Below are 21,935 nucleotides of genomic sequence, written 5' to 3' on the forward strand. Positions count from 1 at the left end.
GATGTTTCATTACCCTAACTACCATGTTTCCCCAAAAATAACACCCTGTCTTATATTTTTTTTGAATCCTGAAATAAGCGCTTGGCCTTATTGCCATGCACTCAAAAGCCCGATTGGGCTTATTATCAGGGGATGTCTTATTTTGGGGGAAACAGGGTAAGTAACATCATCAGTACTAGTAAGGAGGTATATACTGTATGACAGAACATGCAGCTTGGTTCTGTCTTGAGAAATCCCCACATTCCACCTACCCTGACTCGTAAGTATTCAGAACGATGCAATCAAAAGTAGGAGAGAGACTGAGACTTAAGATGTACCTGAAAAGCCACCACACAGCTATAGCTGCAAAAATTACGTATGCTTCCATCTGACATTGCAAGATGATACTGAGGGATGGCTGAGGTTTTACAGCTATTACACTGGACCTGGACACCTGGCAGGAAAAAAATAAATTAAGCAACACGTGTCAAGAAAAGAGAGCAAATTTAATACAAGCTTGTCCTGTTGCTTTCTGAACATATATGAAATTACGGAGAAAAGTACCGTATTTTTGGAGTATAAGATGCACCTTTTTCCCCCAAAAAAGAGGGTGAAAATCTGGGTGCCTCTTATACTCTGAATATAGCCCTGCCCAGCTTCTCAAATGGAGGCTTCAGAGGCTGAAAAAAGCATCAGAAAAGAAGCTTGAGAAAAGAAGCCCCCAAACAGAGCTTGAGAAAAGAAGCCCCCAAACAGAGCTTCAGAGACTTTTTTTCTGAAGCTGTTTCAGACGCTTTCAGAGGCAGGAAAAAAAGTTTTTTTCTGAAACAGAGTTTCAGAAGTTTCAGAGGCAGAAACACCCCCCCCCCCAAAAAAAGCAAGGCACAGAGCTCACAACCAAGGAACCTGTTACTAAAATTCACCTCTGGGAACAGCTGATTGGGGGTATTCCGGGAGGCCGATCCACCTGCCAATCAGCTTTTTTCTTATTTTCCTCCCCAAAAACTAAGGTGCATCTTATATTCTGAAAAATATGTCACTTTTCATCGTCAGGTGTGTGAATTACCTGACGATGTCACCACTTTGACTCTGTGTGCCGACAAGCAATTCACGGAACAAAAGAGCTCTGTTTTCCCCACGTTATTTGTGCTTTCAATCATCTCCGCTGAAGATCTCAGGGATTTACACATTGCACAGGGGGTGATTTTTGCAGACTTCTGGAAAAAAAAAAAAAAGAAAGGAACCATACATAAAGCGACAATACGAGGTGAAAAGGCTTGTTTAATCTGAAACATGCGCTCTCTCGATCTGGCAGACCACAGAAAGTTACTTCAAGTTGTTTATATCACATGAAAGGCAGGAACTGTGTATCTTGATAGAGAGCTCAGTCTTCATCGAAAAATGGTAGATGGAGGGAAAAGTACAGGAAGTCCTTGATTACAACCATTCATTTAGTGACCTTTTGAAGTTACGTCGACCCTGAAATAGTGACTTATGACCATTTTTCATATTTGCGACCATTGCAGCCATCCCTTTGGGTCACATGATCAAAATTCAGCAGCTTGGTAATTGGCACCTCTTTAAGAGGGGTTGCAGTGTCCCGGGGTCATGTAATCAACTTTTGAGACCTTCTGACATGCAAAGTTAATTGGGGAGGCCAGATTCATTCAACAGCGGTGTTACTAATTTAACAACTGCAGGGATTCACTTAACAACTCTGGCAAGAAACCGGGCCTGGTGGCTCAGCAGACTGATAGCATTGTGATTAACACCAGCTGTCTGCAATTACTGTAAGTTCGAATCTCACTAAGGCTCAAGGTTGACTCAGCCTTCCATCCTTTCTAAGGTAGGTAAATTGAGGACCCAGTTTGTGGGGGCAATAAGCTGACTTTGTATAAATATACAAAAGTATGAAGGCTATTGCTTAACGCATTGTAAGCCGCCCTGAATCTCCGGAGAAGGGCGGCATATAAATAAATAAATAATTAAAAAAAGGGGCATAAAATGGGGCAAATCTGAATAACAACTGTCTTGTGTAATGACAGAAATGTTGGACTCAGTTGTGATTGTAAATCGAGGGCTACCTGTACACAATTTCCTCTTGACTCAATACATTCCCCATAAATCCAAGTATTTTTTTTTTCTGAAAATTGTAAAGTGGAGAACACCTTGAATGCTGGTTGGAAAAAAAAGGCTTAATTTCTCTTTTCCAATCATTCTCATCAGGTGTTTTTCAGGGGTCAGCTCTCTATCTTTGCCCTCTTTTTACACTGACCCCGGGAGCAGAAGGCAATTAGCCAGGTTCTTCCTACGTAAACCAAGATTTTTATGCAGCCCTAGTTCAGTGAAATCACAATCCACTAGTTTCTAGGCTTTTTTTTTTCCTGGCAGCCAGCAAACACTCTGCTGCCCATTGGGAGACTAAGGAGACTCCCAATGGGCATCAGAATGTTTGCTGGCTGCCAGGAAAAAAAAGCCTACTGGTTTTTTACTACTGGTTCTGTGGGTGTAGCTTGGTGGGTGTGGTGTGGTGGGCGTGGCAGGGGAAGGATACTGTAAAATCCCCATTCCCTCCCCACTCCTGGAAGGATATTGCAAAATCTCCATTCCCACCCCACTCTGGGGCCAGCCAGAGGTGGTTTTTGCCGGTTCTCCGAACTGCTCAAAATTTCCTCTACCGGTTCTCCAGAACCTGTCAGAATTTGCTGGATTTCACCCCTGATATATATTCTATACACCAATGAGGATCCTGGAGAATTGGGGTCCTCATATGCATTCAAGGACAGATAGATCTGTTCCTTGAAAATGTTTGACTCTTACAATGTGGAAAATATTGAGAGGGGCACGGGGTCTCCACTCCCCCTAAAATTGATTAAGTTTTTGAAAAGATTTGAAAAATACTGGAAATGGGCTGCTGCTTGCTGTCGGTTATCTCCTCAACTTGTTACTTTGCAGGGATTTGTCCGATATGGAAGAAGCCAATATACAGGTAGTCCTCAATTTACAGCCATTCGTTTAGGAACTGTTCGAAGTTATAATGGCACTGAAAGAAATGACTTGTGACGGGTCCTCGTACTTGGAACTGTTGTAGCATCCCCATGCTCACATGATCAAAATTTGGGCACTTAGCAACCGATGTGTTTTTACGATGGCTGCAGTTTTGCAGTCATGTGACCTCCATCTGCAACCTTCCCAGCCAGCTTCCGATAAGCAAAGTCAATTTGAGAAGCCGGATTCGCTTAATGACTGCACGGTTCATTTAACAACTGCAGTGATTTGCTTAAGAACCATGGCAAAAAAATGTCACAAAACTAGACATGACTCACTTAACAATCGCCTTGCTTAGTCATGGAAATTCTGGTGCCAATTGTAGTCGTAAGTCAAGGACCATATCTGATATACAGCTCCGAAGGGCATGCAGCCTCAAGAGAGCCTCTTATATTGAAGTGACTGTCTTGAAGCTGCTCTCCCCATTCCTTACAACCCTTCCCAATCCCTTAGGAAACTTAACATGCAAAGTCCTATTTGCAAAGAAATGTGCTCTTCAAAAGTTAGAAGGCGGGAGGAAACCCAGACCTGCTTATAGGCGGTGACGCATGTTGAGCTACAAAACTTTTTGGATTGCCCCTCTATCTGAAGCATGTGACACTGTCCTGAAGCACTGTAGCAGTAGCCCCCACAGTTTTCACAGCAGTTCATGGTCAGGTTGTTTGCAGAACGAAACTTGGAGAAGCAGGCATCGCTGCAAAGCTTGTGTACAACGTTCTGGTAATTCACTTCATGCCGAATCTGTAGGTAGGAAAAGCAAGACAGTTACTGCCAGAAGAATGACCTCAGACGTCTATCAAAGGAGCTTCTCCATCTCTCTTTCTCTCTCTCTTTCTCTTTCTCTCTCTTTTTCTTTCTTTCTTTTTCTTTCTTTCTCTCTTTTTCTTTCTCTTTCTTTTTCTCTTTCTTTCTTTCTCTCTCTCGTTCTTTCTTTCTCTCTCGCTTTCTCTTTCTCTCTCACTCTCTCTTTCTTTTTCTTTCTCTATTTTCTCTCTCTCTCTCTCTCTCTCACACACACGCACACACACACACACACACACAAACATTTTGGGATCACCAGTTCTGATCTGGGCAATTCCTTAAAAGCAGGGGAGATTAAAGCCCCATTTATGAAATGCAAAGACATGTCAATGAGCTTGCTTGATCCTCCAGTTTGGCATGCTTTCAATCTATTTTGGTTTGGTCCAAGCCGAAAAACCTCCAAAAGGAACCTTCCCAGATGTGGCGCTTTCCAGGAAGTCTGACTAACAACTCCCACCTTCTTTAGCAAGCCCAAACAAAGCATCCCAATAATAGAAATTCTTAGCTGTGTGGACTTGCTAGTGGGGAGAATTCTGGGAGTTGAACTCCACATATCAGGAGGGCATAGAATATAAGAAGTGTAGCCATGCTGGATGAAAGTGAAGCGCAATATATCAATCAGGTACCAGACTAGGGAAATTTAGTTTAAACTAGTAAAATACTGTCGAAGAACTACAGCAGCGGCAGCTACTCTGATGCCCAATGAGACTGCTTCTTGCAGACAGGTAATCCTTGCTGAACAACCATTTATTCAGCAGCCAGTGCAATTTATGACACACTTATACGAGAGGAACTTAAAACGGATCTTCGCAATTGTGGCCCTCCCAGCATCCCTGCAGTCATGTGATTGTGATTCAGGCTCTTAGAAACCGACTCACAATCACTGAGAAAGCTGACAGGGGATCACAAATGGTAAAACATAGGACTATGGGATGCTGCAACTAGATGTGATTCACCTAACAACGGCAACTAGGACTGCCACAACTGCTGTTGTAAGTTGATGCAGTCACACGCTTTATGACTGCACCACTCAGCAGTGATCTAAATTGCTGGTCCAATTTCCATAGTTAAGTGAAGAACACCTCTACTTATAATCATTTACTGCTGCTGCCGGAGCTCAGATTATGGTTACCATTACATTTATGGTTTTTTGTCATCTGGCATTAGAAATGCTGAGCATAAGCATATTCCAGACACTACTTAAGAGTTTTAAATTGACTTTATCTGAGCCAGTGTATAATACTGATTTTATGTTGGGCTGGTCTTGGGGACAGCCCAATTGGAGTTTCTATTCAGCCACATAAAGCCCCCTGGGTGATTTAAGACCAGTCTAACTCTCAGCCTAACTAGAAGGTCATGACAGGGATTAAATGGGAAGGAAATGGAACACTGCTTTGTCCTTTGTACGAGGGATACAAACAAAATTTTTTAAAAAGGGCACCAAACTAAAAAGCTGAACAAACAGAAATTAGCAATGAGTGAAGTGAATATATCTAGCAGTAGCCTAAAAGTTTCTTTTTAATGTTTATGGGGGGAAGATCAAAATATAATCGATATTTCCCATTTATTGTGTTATCACACCTATCAGTATAGAACAGGACCCAGTGAAAAGTACCTAAAAACTGAAAAAAGGTGGAGAGTCAATTCAATCCCATTTGCACTTTACCATGGAAAAATGCAATGTTAGGAGCTGGACTTCTGGTTGGATGCCTCCTTGAATTATAACAGTATGCAAAACGTTTCAAATTCAAAATGCTTTAAGCCCAGAACTCTATGATTCAAGTTCAAAGCAGGTTTTCTTACTGGAAGCAATCCTGATACTCTCTTTGACCATTCTGCAGCTGCTCTAAAATTCATCACATAAGGCCAAAACAGCCATCTCAAGTGTAAAAGTTTCAAGCTTGAAGTGTTTCGAATTCAAAAAAATTTGCACAGCTCTATTGTAATGTTTATAATAGATCCACTGAAAATGAAATCCCTCTTGCTGATTACAATGTTCTAAGTTTGACTAAATCTGAATCTAATTCAATGAATTGCATATATCGAAGGTAATTATGTCCGCTTGTGCTATAAGTGCTACAAAACACATTGGAGCTTATTCCCAAATATATCCAAGGCTAAATGTTTAATACTGAAGTATATTGCTAAGAACAGACATAATGTTTAAAAATAATTATTGGGGGCTTATGAATGTGTTAACAAACTCTGACAAGCCATATAAATAAATGCTTTATTGCCAAGTTTGGATTTTTTTCATTAAATATTAAGAGCAAACTGTCTGCCTCTTACTAAATGAGTGGATCATTTCAGTTGTCACAGAGACAGTTAGGGGAAGATTATTTGGAGTCTCTAAATGAGGTGCAATTAAGACTCTTGAGAACTGGTTAGCATATTTTTTAAAGATAATTATTCTTACACAGATTTTTTTAACAAAAATTCTTCAAATCTATGGGATGAACATCAGACTGAAAGAACCTATTTAAGTATTGATTTTTATTATTCCTGATAATTTTTTTGTTATATACACAGAGCAATTTGGAACAGTCTATTCTAATAATGTAATGTAATGTAATGTAATGTAATGTAATGTAATGTAATGTAATGTAATGTAATGTAATGTAATGTAATGTAATGTAATGTAATGTAATGTAATGTAATGTAATGTAATATAATATAATGATGTGGTTGCTCAGTGGCTAAGATGCTGAGCTTGTCAATCGAAAGGTCGGCAGTTCAGCGGTTCGAATCCCTAGTGCCATGTAATGGGATGAGCTCCCGTTACTTGTCCCAGCTTCTGCCAACCTAGCAATTCGAAAGCACGTAAAAAATGCAAGTAGAAAAATAGGGACCACCTTTGGTGGGAAGGTAACAACATTCCGTGCACCTTTGGCGTTTAGTAATGCCGGCCACATGACCACGGAGAAGTTTTCGGACAGCGCTGGCTCTTCGGCTTTGAAACAGAAATGAGCACCACCCCCTAGAGTTGGGAATGACTAGCACATATGTGCGAGGGGAACTTTTACCTTTACTTATTCTTGTCTAAACATGGTTTGAGCCCTTCAGTTGAAACTGGGTAAAGGTTTCCTATCACATGTTGCATCTGAGAGACCAAAAACTGCCCTAATCCAAGGAGCACCCTCGACTGTGTATTTTATTTTTGGAGGGAGTTGTTACCTTATTCATAATAATGTGATGCCCCATCATTGGATCAGCCAGCCTACTGATTTTTGAGTACTTTATCTGGTTGAGTCTGGATTAAGCATCACTTTCTTTACTGAATCCAGACACTGGTTCAGCCAGTTCAATACTTCTATTTTTCCCTTTGTTCGAGGAAGACTAAAAAAGTAAGAACTTAATATAATTTGCATATTGGTAAGTATGAACTTTAAAATAATAGCAATAGATTTATGTACCGCTCCATAGTGCTTTACAGCACTCTCTGAATGGTATGAATACCAATTTCAGAAGGATGGAAAGCTGAGTCAACCTCGAGTCCCATCAGGATCAAACTCCAGGCTGTGGGCAGAGTTAGCCTGCAATAATACTCTAACCACTGCGCCATCAAACTCTTAAAAGGTCCAAAAACCCACCTGTGTCATCTATTTTATACAGAAGTTAAAGATGAGATATGTTAAGATGGAATTAATCTTCAAGGAAGGAAGGAAAAGTTAGGCCTCTTAAATTTAATTCAGAAAAGCAACATCTATATCTGTATGTAAGATTCTGTCAGGGTGCAAGAAACCAGGAGCTGGGAAGTACTATGAGTTTATTCCATGCTACCTATACACAAGAATCTGATCTTCTAACAGTCAAAGCAAACTGGCGCTAGATAAGAGTCAACAGAATTCACAGGCAGGAGGCTGAACTTAGATCTCTTGTGGGAGCACAGCAATTCCAAATTGAAGATATCCTTGGACTCAGCCTAGTCATCTCCTACAGATGTAGTTGCAAGAAATATGTTACAAAAACCAACACAGTTGCTAATGAGGTTTTTCTGCAGAGCTGCAGATGGTTCCTTGTTCTCTTTTGCCTTTACTTTAGTTGAGGCACACATGCAATACGCTTTTACCAATTGTACTTCAAAAATTCACTCGTAAAGTTCAATAGGTTTAATGGTTTCATCAAAGCAACCTGAGGAGCTTTGTTGCTGAATGTGCGCTGAACGTGATGGCTCTAACCTCCAAAGGCAGCCAACTCAGAATGTAACAACCCCAAACATTCAGAACAAGGAAAGACTAGCAAAGACGGTTACCACTGCATTCTTCTGGCACATGCTGCATTTGGTGGAGATACTGTTTGTATGGATGGTGACCACAGGCTTCCTTTTCAACTCATACACGGAAAGACAGGACTGGCTACAGAAATCCTTGCTGGAATTTGTATTGTCAAACTGAGCTGTAATCACGTCTTTTGGATGCAGGATGTCCCTAAACAGTTAAAGAGAAAGAAGGAGAGTTAACTTTTTCAGACTCAGAAATAACGATCCGCACAGAACAAAAGCAGTGGCTGTATCTGTAATGTCTCTGGCGCTCTCCCAACTCCCAGTGAATTGGATCTGCAACTTGCAGGTTTCTCAAACAGCATGGAAGTTGTAATCCTAACACAACTAAGGATGCCAAGCAGTGGAATTGCTGGTCTGGTAATTCGCTTTAATTCAGCAGATACGGTTTCATTGGTGCCAAGAATGCCGTTTGCTCAATGCCACCCACCAGCTGAACTGGAATCCTGCCAGGTCCCCTAATTCCCTGGAGCAAAATGAGGAGACCATGCAGAGACGTTTGAGATAGTGTGCATATTTCTAGGATTTTGCAGAGATGCACCCTTAATGATTTTTTAACTGAGAAGATAATGTGGGGAAAGTATTAAAGGCAGATGACACAAATACTATTACATGAAGCTGAAATACCAATAATCAATATGTCTCTAGGATATATATGGGATAATAATAACAAGAATCCAGCCAGTATTCTGCACTAGACTGAGAAAGTTTATCAAAGTAAGACCATAAATTATTGCTTTAATTAATCAAGTTTTATTTGCCCAGAAACTCCTGGATTTATTACACAGTCACCCACCGATCTAAAGAGAACGGGCATAGGAGTGGGACACAACAAGGTCAACATACAAATGAAGAACAAAAGTATACAAAGTTAAATGGTATCATAAAACAGGAAGTAGTAAATACCACAGCTTTCCATATAACTAAACAAACTAAACCAAGGGTCAAATGCATCCTGGAGTAAAACTGCCTAGGAAATACTAGGGAAGGGCATTCCACAAAACAAGATCTACCACTAAGACCTTTGACCTGTTCTCTGGCCCATGAACCATGGAAGGAGGGGTTGCTACAACAGACACTTGGAGAATGGACCACTGGAGGACTTAATTCTGGCAAAGCACTGCCTCATTTATCCAGCATTGTCTTAATATATCGCAGAGGTGCACTGTAAAGGATTTTAACAAGCTCTGCTTTACTGTAAGAAAATCAAAGCACTACAAAATGTAACTGCCACACCCTCTGGGTTAAAGCCCTGTGTTAAGGCTGGCCATGATGCTTTAACTCCGACTATGCTCTACGTCCAGAGGCAGAGAGCAAAACATATAAGGCAGTGATGACTATACTTTTCCAGACCGAGTGCCCAAAGCGTGCGCGCCCGAACCCCCAAAATGCAATGCGCACATGGCCCCTGTGCATGCCCCTGTACGTGCATGCGTGCATGCCTGCCCCCCACCCCCGTGCATGCGTGCGCAACCCTTGCACGCCCCACACACCCCATGCATGCACAGCAGAGACCCAAAGACCAGCTGGCCGGTGAGAGGCACCCGCACGTGCACAGCAGAGCTGAATTGGGGCGACAACTCGCGTGCCATCAGAGAGGGCACTGCGTGCCACCTCTGGCACACGTGCCATAGGTTCGCCATCACGGATTTAAGGAATCCAAAGGTTGGATTCCAGATGATCTCTGGATGATCCCACACCCTTTTACTGACATTCTGCCCTGCTGTTTTTACCAAGCCCTTGAGGACCAGGTGGGCGTTGAGTGAGTCCTTTATCTGCCCCTTACTTTGAGCAGCTGGAACAGGTTTTCTTGGTGAAAGGTTGTGGCCGGGCAGCTGGTACAGTGTATCCCGTGAGGCACAGTGTGGAACAGAAGAGCTGAGTAGACCCCTTTCTTTGATACGCCGTCTGCCCCTTCTGCAGGATCTTCTTGCATCCCGAACAGGAAACCCGAACGGCCGTACTTGGGACCGAAGGAAGTAGCTTGTTCATGCCAGAGGATGGCGTGTTAGGCGGGAAACCTGAGGTCAGCTGCGGAGCTTGCCAAAAAGAGAAGACACACACAATGCTACTGAGGTTGTCTTCTCATCTGTGGAATCCCATTTTAAGATTTACTTTACCCTGCCTGCAAATGCATTTCCCAACCCCCACAATCCTGACAGATGAAAAGGAAAAATTCAACAACCCCTGTTTAATACTTCTTACACAATTTCTCCAGGCCAACTTTTCTTGATCAAAACAATTAACTTGGCTGGGAATTCTAGAAGGATGATGGAGTGGTGGTGCCAACTTAGGACCAAGGAGACCCAGTTTTAATTCGACACTTAGGCATGGAAACTCATTGGGTGACTTTGGACCAGCCTCTTTCTCTTAGCTCAACCTATTTCACAAAGCTGTGGGGAGAAGATAAAGGGAGGCATCCACATACGCAACCTGGAATTCCTACAGGCCAGGCAGGATATAAACCAAGTGAGTAAGCACACACCAATATACCTCTAGAAGGTGCCATGTTGCGGAGGGCTAGTCTTGTCTACGTAAAACATGTGAAATTGTTTCTCCAAGCAACCGATGGGACACACAATGTCTGTTAATTCCCACCCAGCCCAAATCTTGATCCTTACCGAGAGGGCTGCCACTGACAGAAAACACAGCACTGATTTTCAGTTCCCCTTCCTGAGTTTTTGGCTGCTGGCCATAATCCTGAAACAAAATGGCCACAGATGAAATTCCAGCAGCTGTAACCAGAAGCACCCAAGCCCCTATCTAGAATACACACCATTTAACCCCAGTGCAATCAGCAACATATGAGAGTCCTGTTCAGTGGTGAAATCTGAACCGGTTTACTACCGGTTCGCTGGCTGTGCATGCACAGTGAGTACCACACACCAAATGTGAGGTGTGCGAGGCATGCAGTAAGTAGAACAGTGCGCGAGGGGGGAGGGATCAGCTATGGCACACAATCTTTTTTTTAAAAAAGAAGCCTCTGACGATTGTGTGGCTCAGCTGGGATTGTCAAGAGCCTTTTAAAAGCATTTTTTTACAACCTCTTCGGCCAAAGAGGTTGTAGAAAAAATGCTTTTACAAGTAAAAAAAAAGCCTCTGATGATCATGTGGCTCAGCTGGACATTGGGGGGGGGGGGGGCAGGGATTTTTGCTATCGGTTCTCTGAACCACCCACCGCCATCACTACCGGATTGGGCAATCCGGTCCGAACCGGGAGCATTTCACCCCTGGTCCTGTTGTAAATATCCCAATCTGTGAAATGCCTTTTCCTGCATTTAATGCATTTAAAATTCCTATGTTGCATAGGAGTGGCTGATTATTTTGGGGTCCTCTACACACCATTTAAACGTTGCCTGTTTGTAAATGCCTATAGTTTTTGACCATAATATTGAGTAAATCCCATGCACCCTCAAAACAACACGTGCCCGAAAACGGAGACAGATCTTACCTCAGTACTGTCTGGTTCATCCTTAATTTTATTGAGTAGCCCCGGCTGAGGTGCCATAGCTTTATCGTAGTCGTTATCCAAAGGCTCTTCTTTGATTCTAATATTGGGCGCGTAGGAGTTCCCGTGCTCTTGGCCAACAGAGTCTTTGTTAGCAAACAGGTAGCTAGATTCCTAGAACACAGATGTTGGAAACACGCTTTAGCGTTCGCATCAGGGCTAGGCAGTGCCTCGGGCTTTATTCAGAAAAAGTGCTTTGGCGTAAACAGGGCGAGGGGTCCTTGGTGCTCTCTGACCTTGCTTGCTTTCTTGTGGATGCTTCATTAGCCAAACTAGGTAACATCATCAGATGTTATGATGTTCCTGGAGCTTTAGCTGTTTTCAGTTGTTTAATAGCAACAATAATCTCCTCAGCTGTTATTGGTAGACTCGTTCTTTCCTTTTGATCACTAGAAATTTTTATAACTCTCTCTTCTTCTAAATATTTATTTACAAATTGATTCTGTATATCATCTTTGGCATATAGTTTAGTATAATAATCTAAGAAGGCTTCTTTGATTAGTCTTTGTTGATATACTTCCTTCCCTCTATACTCAATACTACCAATAGTCCGAGTACTCTGCTGTTTCCTCAATGTGTAAGCCAACCAATTAACCATGATGTTAATGATGATGTTACCTAGTTTGGGTAATGAAACGTTCTGCCAGTGGGCCTGGGGAACCCAGAGCAGGATGGAGCCCATTAAATGCAGGGGTGGGCTTCAAAAATTTTAGCAAGGGGTTCTCTGCACGATTGCTGGGTGGGCGTGGCCATGGTGGGTGTGGCCTAGTCAGCCTCCTGCAGCACTGGGGGAGGGGCTTTTTGCCCTCCCCGGGCTCTGGAGGCTTTCCTCGAGCCTCTGGGAGGGCGAAAACTGCCTCCCCAACCTCCTGTGGCACTCTGGACGTTTCCGGCCTTCCCAAACTTCTGGTAGGCCCATTTTTCGCCCTTCCCGAGCCTCCGCGTGCGCCCTGCACTTACCTGCATCCAAAATGGGCCGTGCGGGGACTCCTGAGAGGAGAGGGGTGGGCAGGGTCAGCCAGGGATTTGGCGGTTCTCCGAACTGCACAGAATCTTAGCTAGAGATTCTCCCAAACCCCTGCGAATCCCCAGCAGCCCACCCGATTAAATGGCTCGTGTGAGCTGCTGTTGCCGGGGCGGGGGTGATTTTATTATATTATACTATATTAAATTTTTATTATTATTATTATTATTATTATTATTATTATTATTATTATTATTATTATTATTATTTAATTTGATTTATATGCTGCCCTTCTCCGGAGACTCAGGGCGGCTTACAATGCGTTAAGCAATAGCCTTCATTCTTTTGTATATTTTATACAAAGTCAGCTTATTGCCCCCACAAACTGGGTCCTCATTTCACCTACCTTAGAAAGGATGGAAGGCTGAGTCAACCTTGAGCCTTGGAGAGATTCGAACCAGCAGAAATTGCAGGCAGCTGTGTTAATAACAGGGTGCACTAAACCCCTGTACTATCAAGGCTCTTTTAATTTATTTCATCCTTCTTATTAGTTTTATTGTTTTAAATGTGGTTTTATATTTTATAAGCTGCCTTGAGTCGCCATGGGCGAATAGGCAATATAAAGTCATTCATTCATTCATTCATTCATTCATTCATTCATTCATTCATTCATTCATTCAATCAATCAATCAATAAAACAAGCAAGCTCAGAGAGCACCCAGGATCCCTAACATCAACCCTGAACTACAAATATTCTCCTCTATTAGCATATACAGTATACATGAAGGCAGACCATATTTGCAGCTCTTCAGAGCTGCCACTCCATCACCCAGCTCTTCTCTGCAACTACCAAATGAAGACATGAAAAGATGTGGCATCCTTAAAGAATTGCAGGCAGGCTACTGTGTGTTGTGGCCTGGTTTAAATTTTCTATCCAAGCAATTTATTCACTCTTCCTCTGGCCTTTCAGTTACACCCTATTTTTTCGTATTTTCAGAGCCAAACACCTTATGATTACCGTCTAATCACCCCCATTCTTCTGGGACATTAGAATAACTTAAACAATCACTAGCTGAAGGTACAACAGCACAACCAAATTCTTACAGTAATCTTAGTCCCCAGAATGTGCTTTATGGCACATAATTTTATTTACTTATTAAGTGCATATGCCGCCCATCTTACTCTGCAAAGTGACTCCTAATAAAAGGAAAAACTTCACAAGAGCCGCTACTTACCCTGAAGTTAGTTTCTGGTGTTTGCGGTGCTAAATGTGTCCGTAACGTTTCATCTACTTGATTCGTAACTGGGGAATACAGAAAGTGCAATTAGTAACATTAAAAAAAATAAATAAATCCTTGGATGATTGTGGAAACCAGACCATTTATATCAATATCTTCCAAATATTATGTATGTATGTACATATATTTGTGTGGTGTGTGTGTGTGTGTGTGTGTGTGTGTGTAACTAAAGTGAGTATGTGTCACATATTTCAATGTGTTTTCTTCAGATGCTTTTGGAAAGAAAGACAACTTATTCAGCAGTGCTTCAGTTTCTTAAACTGGTGGAACTAAGAAACTTCAAATGTTTAAAATAATAATTGAATCACGTGGGTCAAGAAGAGGCAGGCTGACCCCGATGGCAGCAAGGAAACCACAGAAGTCTGAACAGCAGACCACAAGTTGGAAATATGGGTTAGACTAGGGGTCAGCAACCTGCGGCTCTGAAGCCGTATGTGGCTCTTTCATCCCTCTGCTGCAGCTCCCTGTCACCAGTCAGCTCCACAATTGATAGGGCTTTCAGTTAGGATATGTAGAGGGAAAAGGACACCACACTAGGAGAAGACCCTATGGTGGGGAGAACCAGAATTGAACTGGGGCCTTCTGGTTAGGGCCTTTGTGTCTCTTTGAGTGTTTTAAGGTTGCCGACCCCTGGGTTAGACTTTTGCTGCACAATCTGGCAGCCCTGGACAACTAGTAATGCTGCCCCACAAGATAATAAAAAAATTAAAAATAAAAGGTTGTTATTTATAAACATTAACTATATTACATATTTTATATGCGTCCCCAGACAATTCCTCTTCACTCAATGTGGCCCAAGCAAGCCAAAACATTGAACCATGATTTACAGGGAAGATCCTTGTAGATGTCTCTCTGATCTGCTTCTCATAATATGCTAGGCCAGGGGTCAGCAACCCGTGGCTCTGGAGCCGCATGTGGCTCTTTCACCTCTCTGCTGCGGCTCCCTGTTGCTCAAAATATGAGTCACAACTGCCAATGTGCGACATCCTTCAGCATGCGGTTCATTGAGCTTTTCGACTTCCAGTAGGCCAACAATGGATAAATTGAAGAAAACTTGCAGAATGTTTAATTCAACTACATATGCTAGTTTTGTGGCCGCTCAGGAAATAGTCAGGCGTGGGAAGGGCTTTGTGGCTCCCGGTGTTTTCTTTTCTTTGGGAAATGTGTCCAAATGGCTCTTTGAGTGTTTAAGGTTGCTGACTCCTGTGCTAGGCTAACTAGGATTTGTTGCAAACGAAACCCCACAATGGCTGAAGTCCCACACTAGCTGAAAAAGAAAAATCCGTATTATCCTGAGCTTGAAATATGAGCCAGTTCCTGGAAAAAAAAAAAAAAAGGAGCTCTGAACTCTCCTAGCAAAACTGAGTGAATAATATTACCTGATTTATCGAGTAAACTGCTTTTCAATCTGGAATCTAGCTCTTTCGGCATTTTTTCCAAACGTTTGTCACGTTCTTGGAAAGATCCTTCTCTGGTTTTCTCCTTTGTCAAAAAAGTGTCTTTACTATCATCTCTTGCTATGCTAAAGTCTTTCCGCAGGGATTTAAACACAGAGGGTCCCTTGTCAAAAGGGGAGGAGAGATCCTTCTGGATCATGTTTTGCATTTGGGTGTCTTTTTCATTGTCCACCACATGATCCCGGACCCTCCTCCCATCTCCCCGGCTATCTTCAGAGCGAAGGGCAGAAGAGAGACTATCCTTTGGAGCAAAAGTCTGCTCTTCTTCGTTGTCACTTCCAACTACAGGAATTCCTGCAAGGTCTCCTGAGTTCAGGAAATAATCATTGTCATCCAGCAAAGAGTTGGTGGATCCTGTCCGGTTCTGCATTCTGTAGGGGATGCTGTCAAAAGCAGGACTGAGGTTGTGGACTGTCTTCTCAGACATCTCAGAATCTATAATATTTGCACCTAAAGAGGGGAAGACAACAGGATGACTTTAAAAAACAAAAAAAAACCAATTTATTTAGAGTCAGCTATAACATATAGCTGAACTTACTCATAATTTTTTTAACGTGATTGGTCTGACCTAAACATATTACCAATTGAGTTCTCTGAAAGACTATGCTATTTTTTTTAAAGGAAGTTATTCATAATGTGAACTTTTTAAATTATGGGTACAACATTTATTAAATTCTTTTCAGTCATCAGTCCCCTGTTTTCAATTAGACTTTTCTCACACTCTGTGAAAAATAACTACGGTAATAGTGAAAAACCTTTTTATGTTTTTTTTCCAAATCTGCAACGTTCATTTTGAGCCAATATGACACAAAATGAAAATACCATATTAAAAAAATAGCTGCATTACAGATTCTATAGGTTTAAAGGACGTCAGAAGCAATCACTCTCACTATTAAGTCCTGTGGGCTATATTCAATCAGAGAAAAGAAACTCTGTGCCCTTTGTCCGAATCCAGCTGGTAGAGGTTTTGAACAAGATCTAATTCTCATCTTTACCAACATATGCAGCATTTACAGGTGCCTGGACTTCTGGATTATTTTAACAGAAACATTTGTAACTCATACATACATACACACAAACAAAATGGGTTAAGGAAATATTTCATGAGCCAATGATTGCATACTCACGTTCTTCTTCTGTGTTACCAAACACTGCATCCGTTTTGTCTTCAAACTGCAGAGGTGAAAAAAATTGCATTGTGATTCTGGTTGCTAACTGTCTATGGAGATTCTCAGTCATCCAGGTCATGGTTGTCCCAAAGGTGCTTTTTTCAAAAGAGGCAACTGGACTTTCTGGTTTTTTCAAAGAAGCTTCTTGGATGAGAAGCAAAACGTCTTCAAAGAAAAAGCAGAAAGTCCTGTTGTTTTTTGAAAAAAGCACATTTGGGTGATTCTGGTTGGTTTAATTAAGAATAGAACATTTCCTTCTTCTCTATTATCCAATTCCCAGTACACATGCTAGAGTTTGGTGTTATCTGGTGAATAATCCTGCTATATAAATAAAAGAAACAGACATATTTTCTAAAGTTTTGCGTATAAAATATGGAACCACCTGCTACGTTAAGTTTAGCACTAAGGCTACTACAAGCTCCAAAGCCTGCTAAAGCTGGTGCTTTAACAGATGTGTCTTAAAATGCTAAGCAATGTCATTAATTATTCTTGTTTGTAACTTACCATGCAATTTTCTTTTCCAGCCCAAAGCAAAATGGAATATAATGAAATAGACTCATCTTGGTGCTTATATTGCTTTAAGCATCTCAAATGAGGAATTGCTCACCATATGGGTTTGTGGTTTTTGAAAAATCATTTATCACTGTAGGCAAGCCACTCCTTGGATTTCAGTCACACTGAGCATTGAAAATTAAATTTTGTGGTGAAATACCACAGCATGAGCTGTGAAACTGAGCAATGTTCAGCAATGTTCAAATTTATCTTTCTAGTACAATTCATAACAATAGACAGTGAAATGAAGAAATCTACAGAAGGCTTGCTGAAAGGGGTGTATTAAGCACAGAAAGCAACAGTGCTCAAACCAGCCTCCTCCCAAATCTATGCAGCTGTGGAAAAGATAAAATTAGAACCAAGCATTCCGTGAATAAATCTGAGTCCTCCCAGGCCCTGTTTTCTGCAAACTAAAGATGCAATCAATGTAAAATTCCCTGGGTTGTCAAATTTTTACTCTTTTAATTGTGTGACATTCAAAGTACCCAAGTTGAATTGAACAAAAAACTGGATTCAAAACTGTTTGGCACTATGTGCAAATCAAAGATGAAGGATCCTTAGTACCCTCTAAGCTTGGTTGCTTTCTGCAGATTTCATTACTCAAACATCATCAATGCAAGCTCAGAGAGTACCAAGGGCCCCACATTTCAACTCTGAGCTACAAATATTCTTCTTTATTAGCAAATCAGAGATTTTGACTGAAATCAACTTATTAAATTCTGCTTGTGATTTTTTAATTCTGTTTTTAGTTTTTTCAACATAGTGCATTTAATTCAACTGCCTTTAAGGAAACCTGTTGTAAAGTCTCTACATTCCTGAGACAGCACCTGAATTTATTTGTTGGCCTAATTTTCTCAGTTATGACCCACGGTGATATTTGTTATCTTCCCTGAGAACGCAAGGGAAGAAATGGTATAACCTATTGTATCTACATAGACATGGTGCATAACTTTTTCCAAAAGTTCTCATTAAACAAGAGAAAGCTCTTATGCAAATCTATCTTATCCTCCCTTCTGGAGTAATTTTCTTTAGCCTCGTATTATTTTACAGTTTAGTATATTTTAGATTCAACCCATCAGAGATTTGTGGTTAATTTTTCATACCTGAAGACATTCCACAGATTGAAGCACCCTATGCTGCCACTTGGACCAGGCCTTGCTTCTCCACCTGTTAATGTTTAAAAGAAAGATTATCATTTTAGGAAGAAGTTTGAGATCTGTCCCTGAACACAAAACATTTCTGTTCAAATAAAACATCATAACCCTTGTTTACCATTTCTTATAATTGTAAGTGGATATGAAGGAATGATTCTAGATACCATATATTAATCTCCTGTAAGATAAGCAGTAGTAACAGTTTGATCAGCTTGCTTGTAAGTGAAATAGCCACATCATTCAGCTTTGGATATTCCATTTTCTTCATACATGGAAGCAATTAAAAACCAGACACACCATCAGCACTGCCTGTTGTCAATCCAGTAAGAACAGCAAATGACATTACTCGGTACAACCTGTCCGATCTAATATTAAAGCCATAATGCTATTAATCAAATATGCTGTCGCGTCTGGCAAATTCACAAAGAAAAATGGGACAGCATGGGAAGTCTAGTAGTCAATGTTAAGCAGGATAATATCAATAATTTTGGATACACTGCCTTCTATAGGAATTGATTCAAGGAAAGATATTGATTTGCCTTTCTTCAAGTGGAACTTGTGGACAGTTGGGGGACACTGTCAACATTCATTTGCAATCAACCAGGCCAGAATGTAAAAAGTGTTTGATTTGTTCCCTTGCTATGATAAAAATTATGAGCAATTTTATTTCCAATGTAATGAGAGTTAATTCCGTCCCCATTGTCATTGAATCCCCCCCCCCCAATTTGCTTTGTAACTTGTGTAAAATTCATGACTAATTGTTCTGATCTATCCAGGCTCTTACTTGGGATATATAGAATAGTGTTATTTTCTTTCCCAAAAATTCTACTTTTTCCCCGTGTTCTGCAAAATGGGTTGCTCCAAAAAAAAAAGCCAGGAATATTTCTTCCATTTAAAGAAATGGATTGTATTTTCCAGAATGGGAAGTAGTTATAATATTCCTAATGCTACATTTGAAAAAAAAAAATCGCCATGTTGTTTTATACATATATTTCTACTCTAAATAGAAATGAGAAAAGGGGGGGGGGAAGGTAGTTCATTTGATTGTTCTTTAAAGATAAACAAGAATATATTACACCAACTTTTTAACTCTTATTATGATGTCTCTTCAGTAAGTTTCATATATTTACCATACTAACTCATTGTTAATTTCTTCGTGGTTAAATGAATACCCCTTAATGTTTGGGTTGACATATTTTAACTCAGACAAGTTTAGCACAATGTGTGAATCCAGCTTCAGTGCTTTTTTTCCCCCCTGATCTGAAGATAGGCCACGATTCTACAAAGCAATTTCATAGAGGTAGAAAATAACCAAAAGAAGGAAATGCCTGTATACCTCAATGTGTACGAAATGGATGATCATTGGGCACCTGTCATCTCATTGATCTTCAGGGCTGACTCATTCACCAATTCAATCCTTTTAATGTTTGTGTGGAGTTCAGATTCTTTCTTACTTTACTGAAATATGAAATATTTCTCATTCTTCAGACTTTTCTTATAGGTTGCATTATGGGACCTTGGAGATGGGCCTTCTCTCTGGCCATCCATACCCTCAGGAACAGCATTCCCTGTGGATATCCACGTAACTATGTCCCTACTGACTTTTAGGAAACCTGTGAAGATCTGGCTCTTTCAGCAGATCCCGGAGCAGCATAATTTGGGATCTGGTTTCTGAGTCTGACTGATGCTTGTATTAGTATTTATGGTTTTCCCAATGTGAGTTGTTAAAAGCTGCCAAGATTAACCTCCTAAGGACATATTTACTACACAATTGTATATTATCTAGAGCTGTCACAGAAATTGGCTGATAAACCAATAAAATAAATACCGGTACATCATGTGACATACTTTGCCAGGTCTCTATTTTTTAATTTCAAGATGCATATATACTCTATTACAAATGTCCTTCCATCATTATCAGTGATTGCATGACTTATGTAGATGCCATACACTAAACAACAGGGTGGATAAAAATCAATGATTTTTTTTAAAAAGTCAAAAAAATCAGATTTTTTTAATTTAAATCGGATTTTTTTATTTTTATCGAATTTATTTTAATAAAAAACTTTTGGGGTAATAATCTATCGTAAGATAGTTTTCTATTTAAGATACATAAATAATTTAGTTTATTCAGCATGAAATGGAGCTTAGTTATGTAGCATGAGGCTGTATATTCTGCAACACTGGGACTATCCATGAGTCAACAGTGGGTCAAAGGAGTAGCAGAGATGACAGTTGCTCTTTAAAAATTATGATTTAAATCGAGTTGATTTAAATCGAGCCTTTTTACTAGTGATTTAAATCATGATTTAAATCAACTCGATTTAAATCAAATCCACCTTGCTAAACAAACAAACAAACAAATACCCTTCCATATACTAACTGGAACACAGGATTTCCCATAAAGATTTTTCCTATAATGGGCAAGAGATGATCTTTTCTGAGATTTACTCTCCCACGCTTCTGGCAAGCACGATCAAGGTCTACAGATGGCAGTAGAGAACAGTAAGTTAAGAGACAGACAAGCAGAATTTAGAACTTTGAAGCATAGGATTAAAAAACATAGGTGTAAAAAAAATGGTACTAAAGAACTGATTCTATATTCCGTGAAAAAACTCATCTGCATTTAGGAGGAATCCAGATAATTAACAGTAGAGAAAAAGGGAATCTTGAGAGCCGCTTTCAAAAGATCTTGGCAACTGCCAAAAACAACTTCCATGTTTTTCTGATAGATTTTGTCAGCACATGAACAGTTGGATTATGCATCTTCTTTTAGTTCAATTCAGTTCCCTTCTAAGAGGTTCTGGATCCTCCCCTACCTTTGGTTCTAGACCAGGGATGAAAAGAATTTAAGTTTGGACTAGTAGCCACCAATAAAGGTGGGCTGGAAGGACTTCTTTCTTCTACTTAACTTTGAGCAAGATCTTTTAAGGACTTCCCCAAAAGTATGATACCATCAAATGTTGAAGGGTTCATCTAGCATCTGCACTCTTTTTAAGCTTTGAAACACAGATACCTCTGTGTAGTAACCTGCAGTAACCTGCAGCTATGGCTAAGAGTCAGTTCGAGGTAGTATTAATTTGGTTTGGCCAATTGTTTAACAATTTGGGAGACTGCCAGTAATGCTTTAGGAATCACCTGTAGAAGTTGTTTGGACCAGGCAGTAGCACATCAGTTTATAGATTTTTAATGGAAAATTATTTTTTTGGCTGTAACTTTATCCGGAATTGGGGTTTTTTGAGATTTGATTGTGTTTATTAAACAGATTTATATGGCTGCCCAACTCACACACAAACTGACTCTGTGCTGGATGACTTATAACATTAAAATCCACAACATAAAACCGCATTTTCCCTCTCCCCAGAGCAACAGCAAATACTCCCACCAACTACAACTTCCTTGCCCTATCTATATCGACCTTCTCCCTAACTTTATGTCCTGCAGATATGCAGGATTATGACTCCCATCAAGACAGCTATGGCTCCTAAGGAGCAATCAACCAAAACAACTGAAAGGCACAAGATTAGGAAAGAGTGGCCAAAGGAGATGAAACACGTTTTTTTTTTTAAAAGGCAAGCTGGAAAACCTGTTATTTTCCCTGAGTTGTCCTTTTTGGTATTCTATAAAAGTCCATTTTTAGCCCATACTTAATTGTTTCTTTTTAGGTTTTATCCATTTAGACAGTTTTGTTTTAATTTTTATTTTCATAGCATATTTTAAATGGAT

General features: G+C 40.4%; 1 protein-coding gene across 1 annotated transcript in view; it reads right to left on the reverse strand.

The window, feature by feature from the left end:
- ZMYM4 (zinc finger MYM-type containing 4) overlaps window positions 1–16,504 on the reverse strand; it is a 35,593-nt gene extending 19,089 nt beyond the window's left edge. Inside the window, exons 1-10 of the mRNA XM_070950076.1 lie at window positions 16,462–16,504; window positions 15,257–15,784; window positions 13,815–13,882; window positions 11,559–11,729; window positions 10,729–10,807; window positions 9,894–10,146; window positions 8,081–8,255; window positions 3,556–3,768; window positions 1,046–1,196; window positions 318–433 (exon numbers count right to left, since the gene is read on the reverse strand). Coding sequence (XP_070806177.1) covers window positions 318–433; window positions 1,046–1,196; window positions 3,556–3,768; window positions 8,081–8,255; window positions 9,894–10,146; window positions 10,729–10,807; window positions 11,559–11,729; window positions 13,815–13,882; window positions 15,257–15,761 — 1,731 coding nt within the window. The 5' untranslated portion in view covers window positions 15,762–15,784; window positions 16,462–16,504. The remainder of the gene's footprint in view (window positions 1–317; window positions 434–1,045; window positions 1,197–3,555; window positions 3,769–8,080; window positions 8,256–9,893; window positions 10,147–10,728; window positions 10,808–11,558; window positions 11,730–13,814; window positions 13,883–15,256; window positions 15,785–16,461) is intronic.
- Window positions 16,505–21,935: the final 5,431 nt, after the last annotated feature.

Source organism: Pituophis catenifer, unplaced genomic scaffold (assembly GCF_029215685.1).
Source record: "Pituophis catenifer annectens isolate HBS135680 unplaced genomic scaffold, rPitCat1.0.hap2 SCAF_9, whole genome shotgun sequence".
Lineage (NCBI taxonomy): Eukaryota > Metazoa > Chordata > Lepidosauria > Squamata > Colubridae > Pituophis > Pituophis catenifer.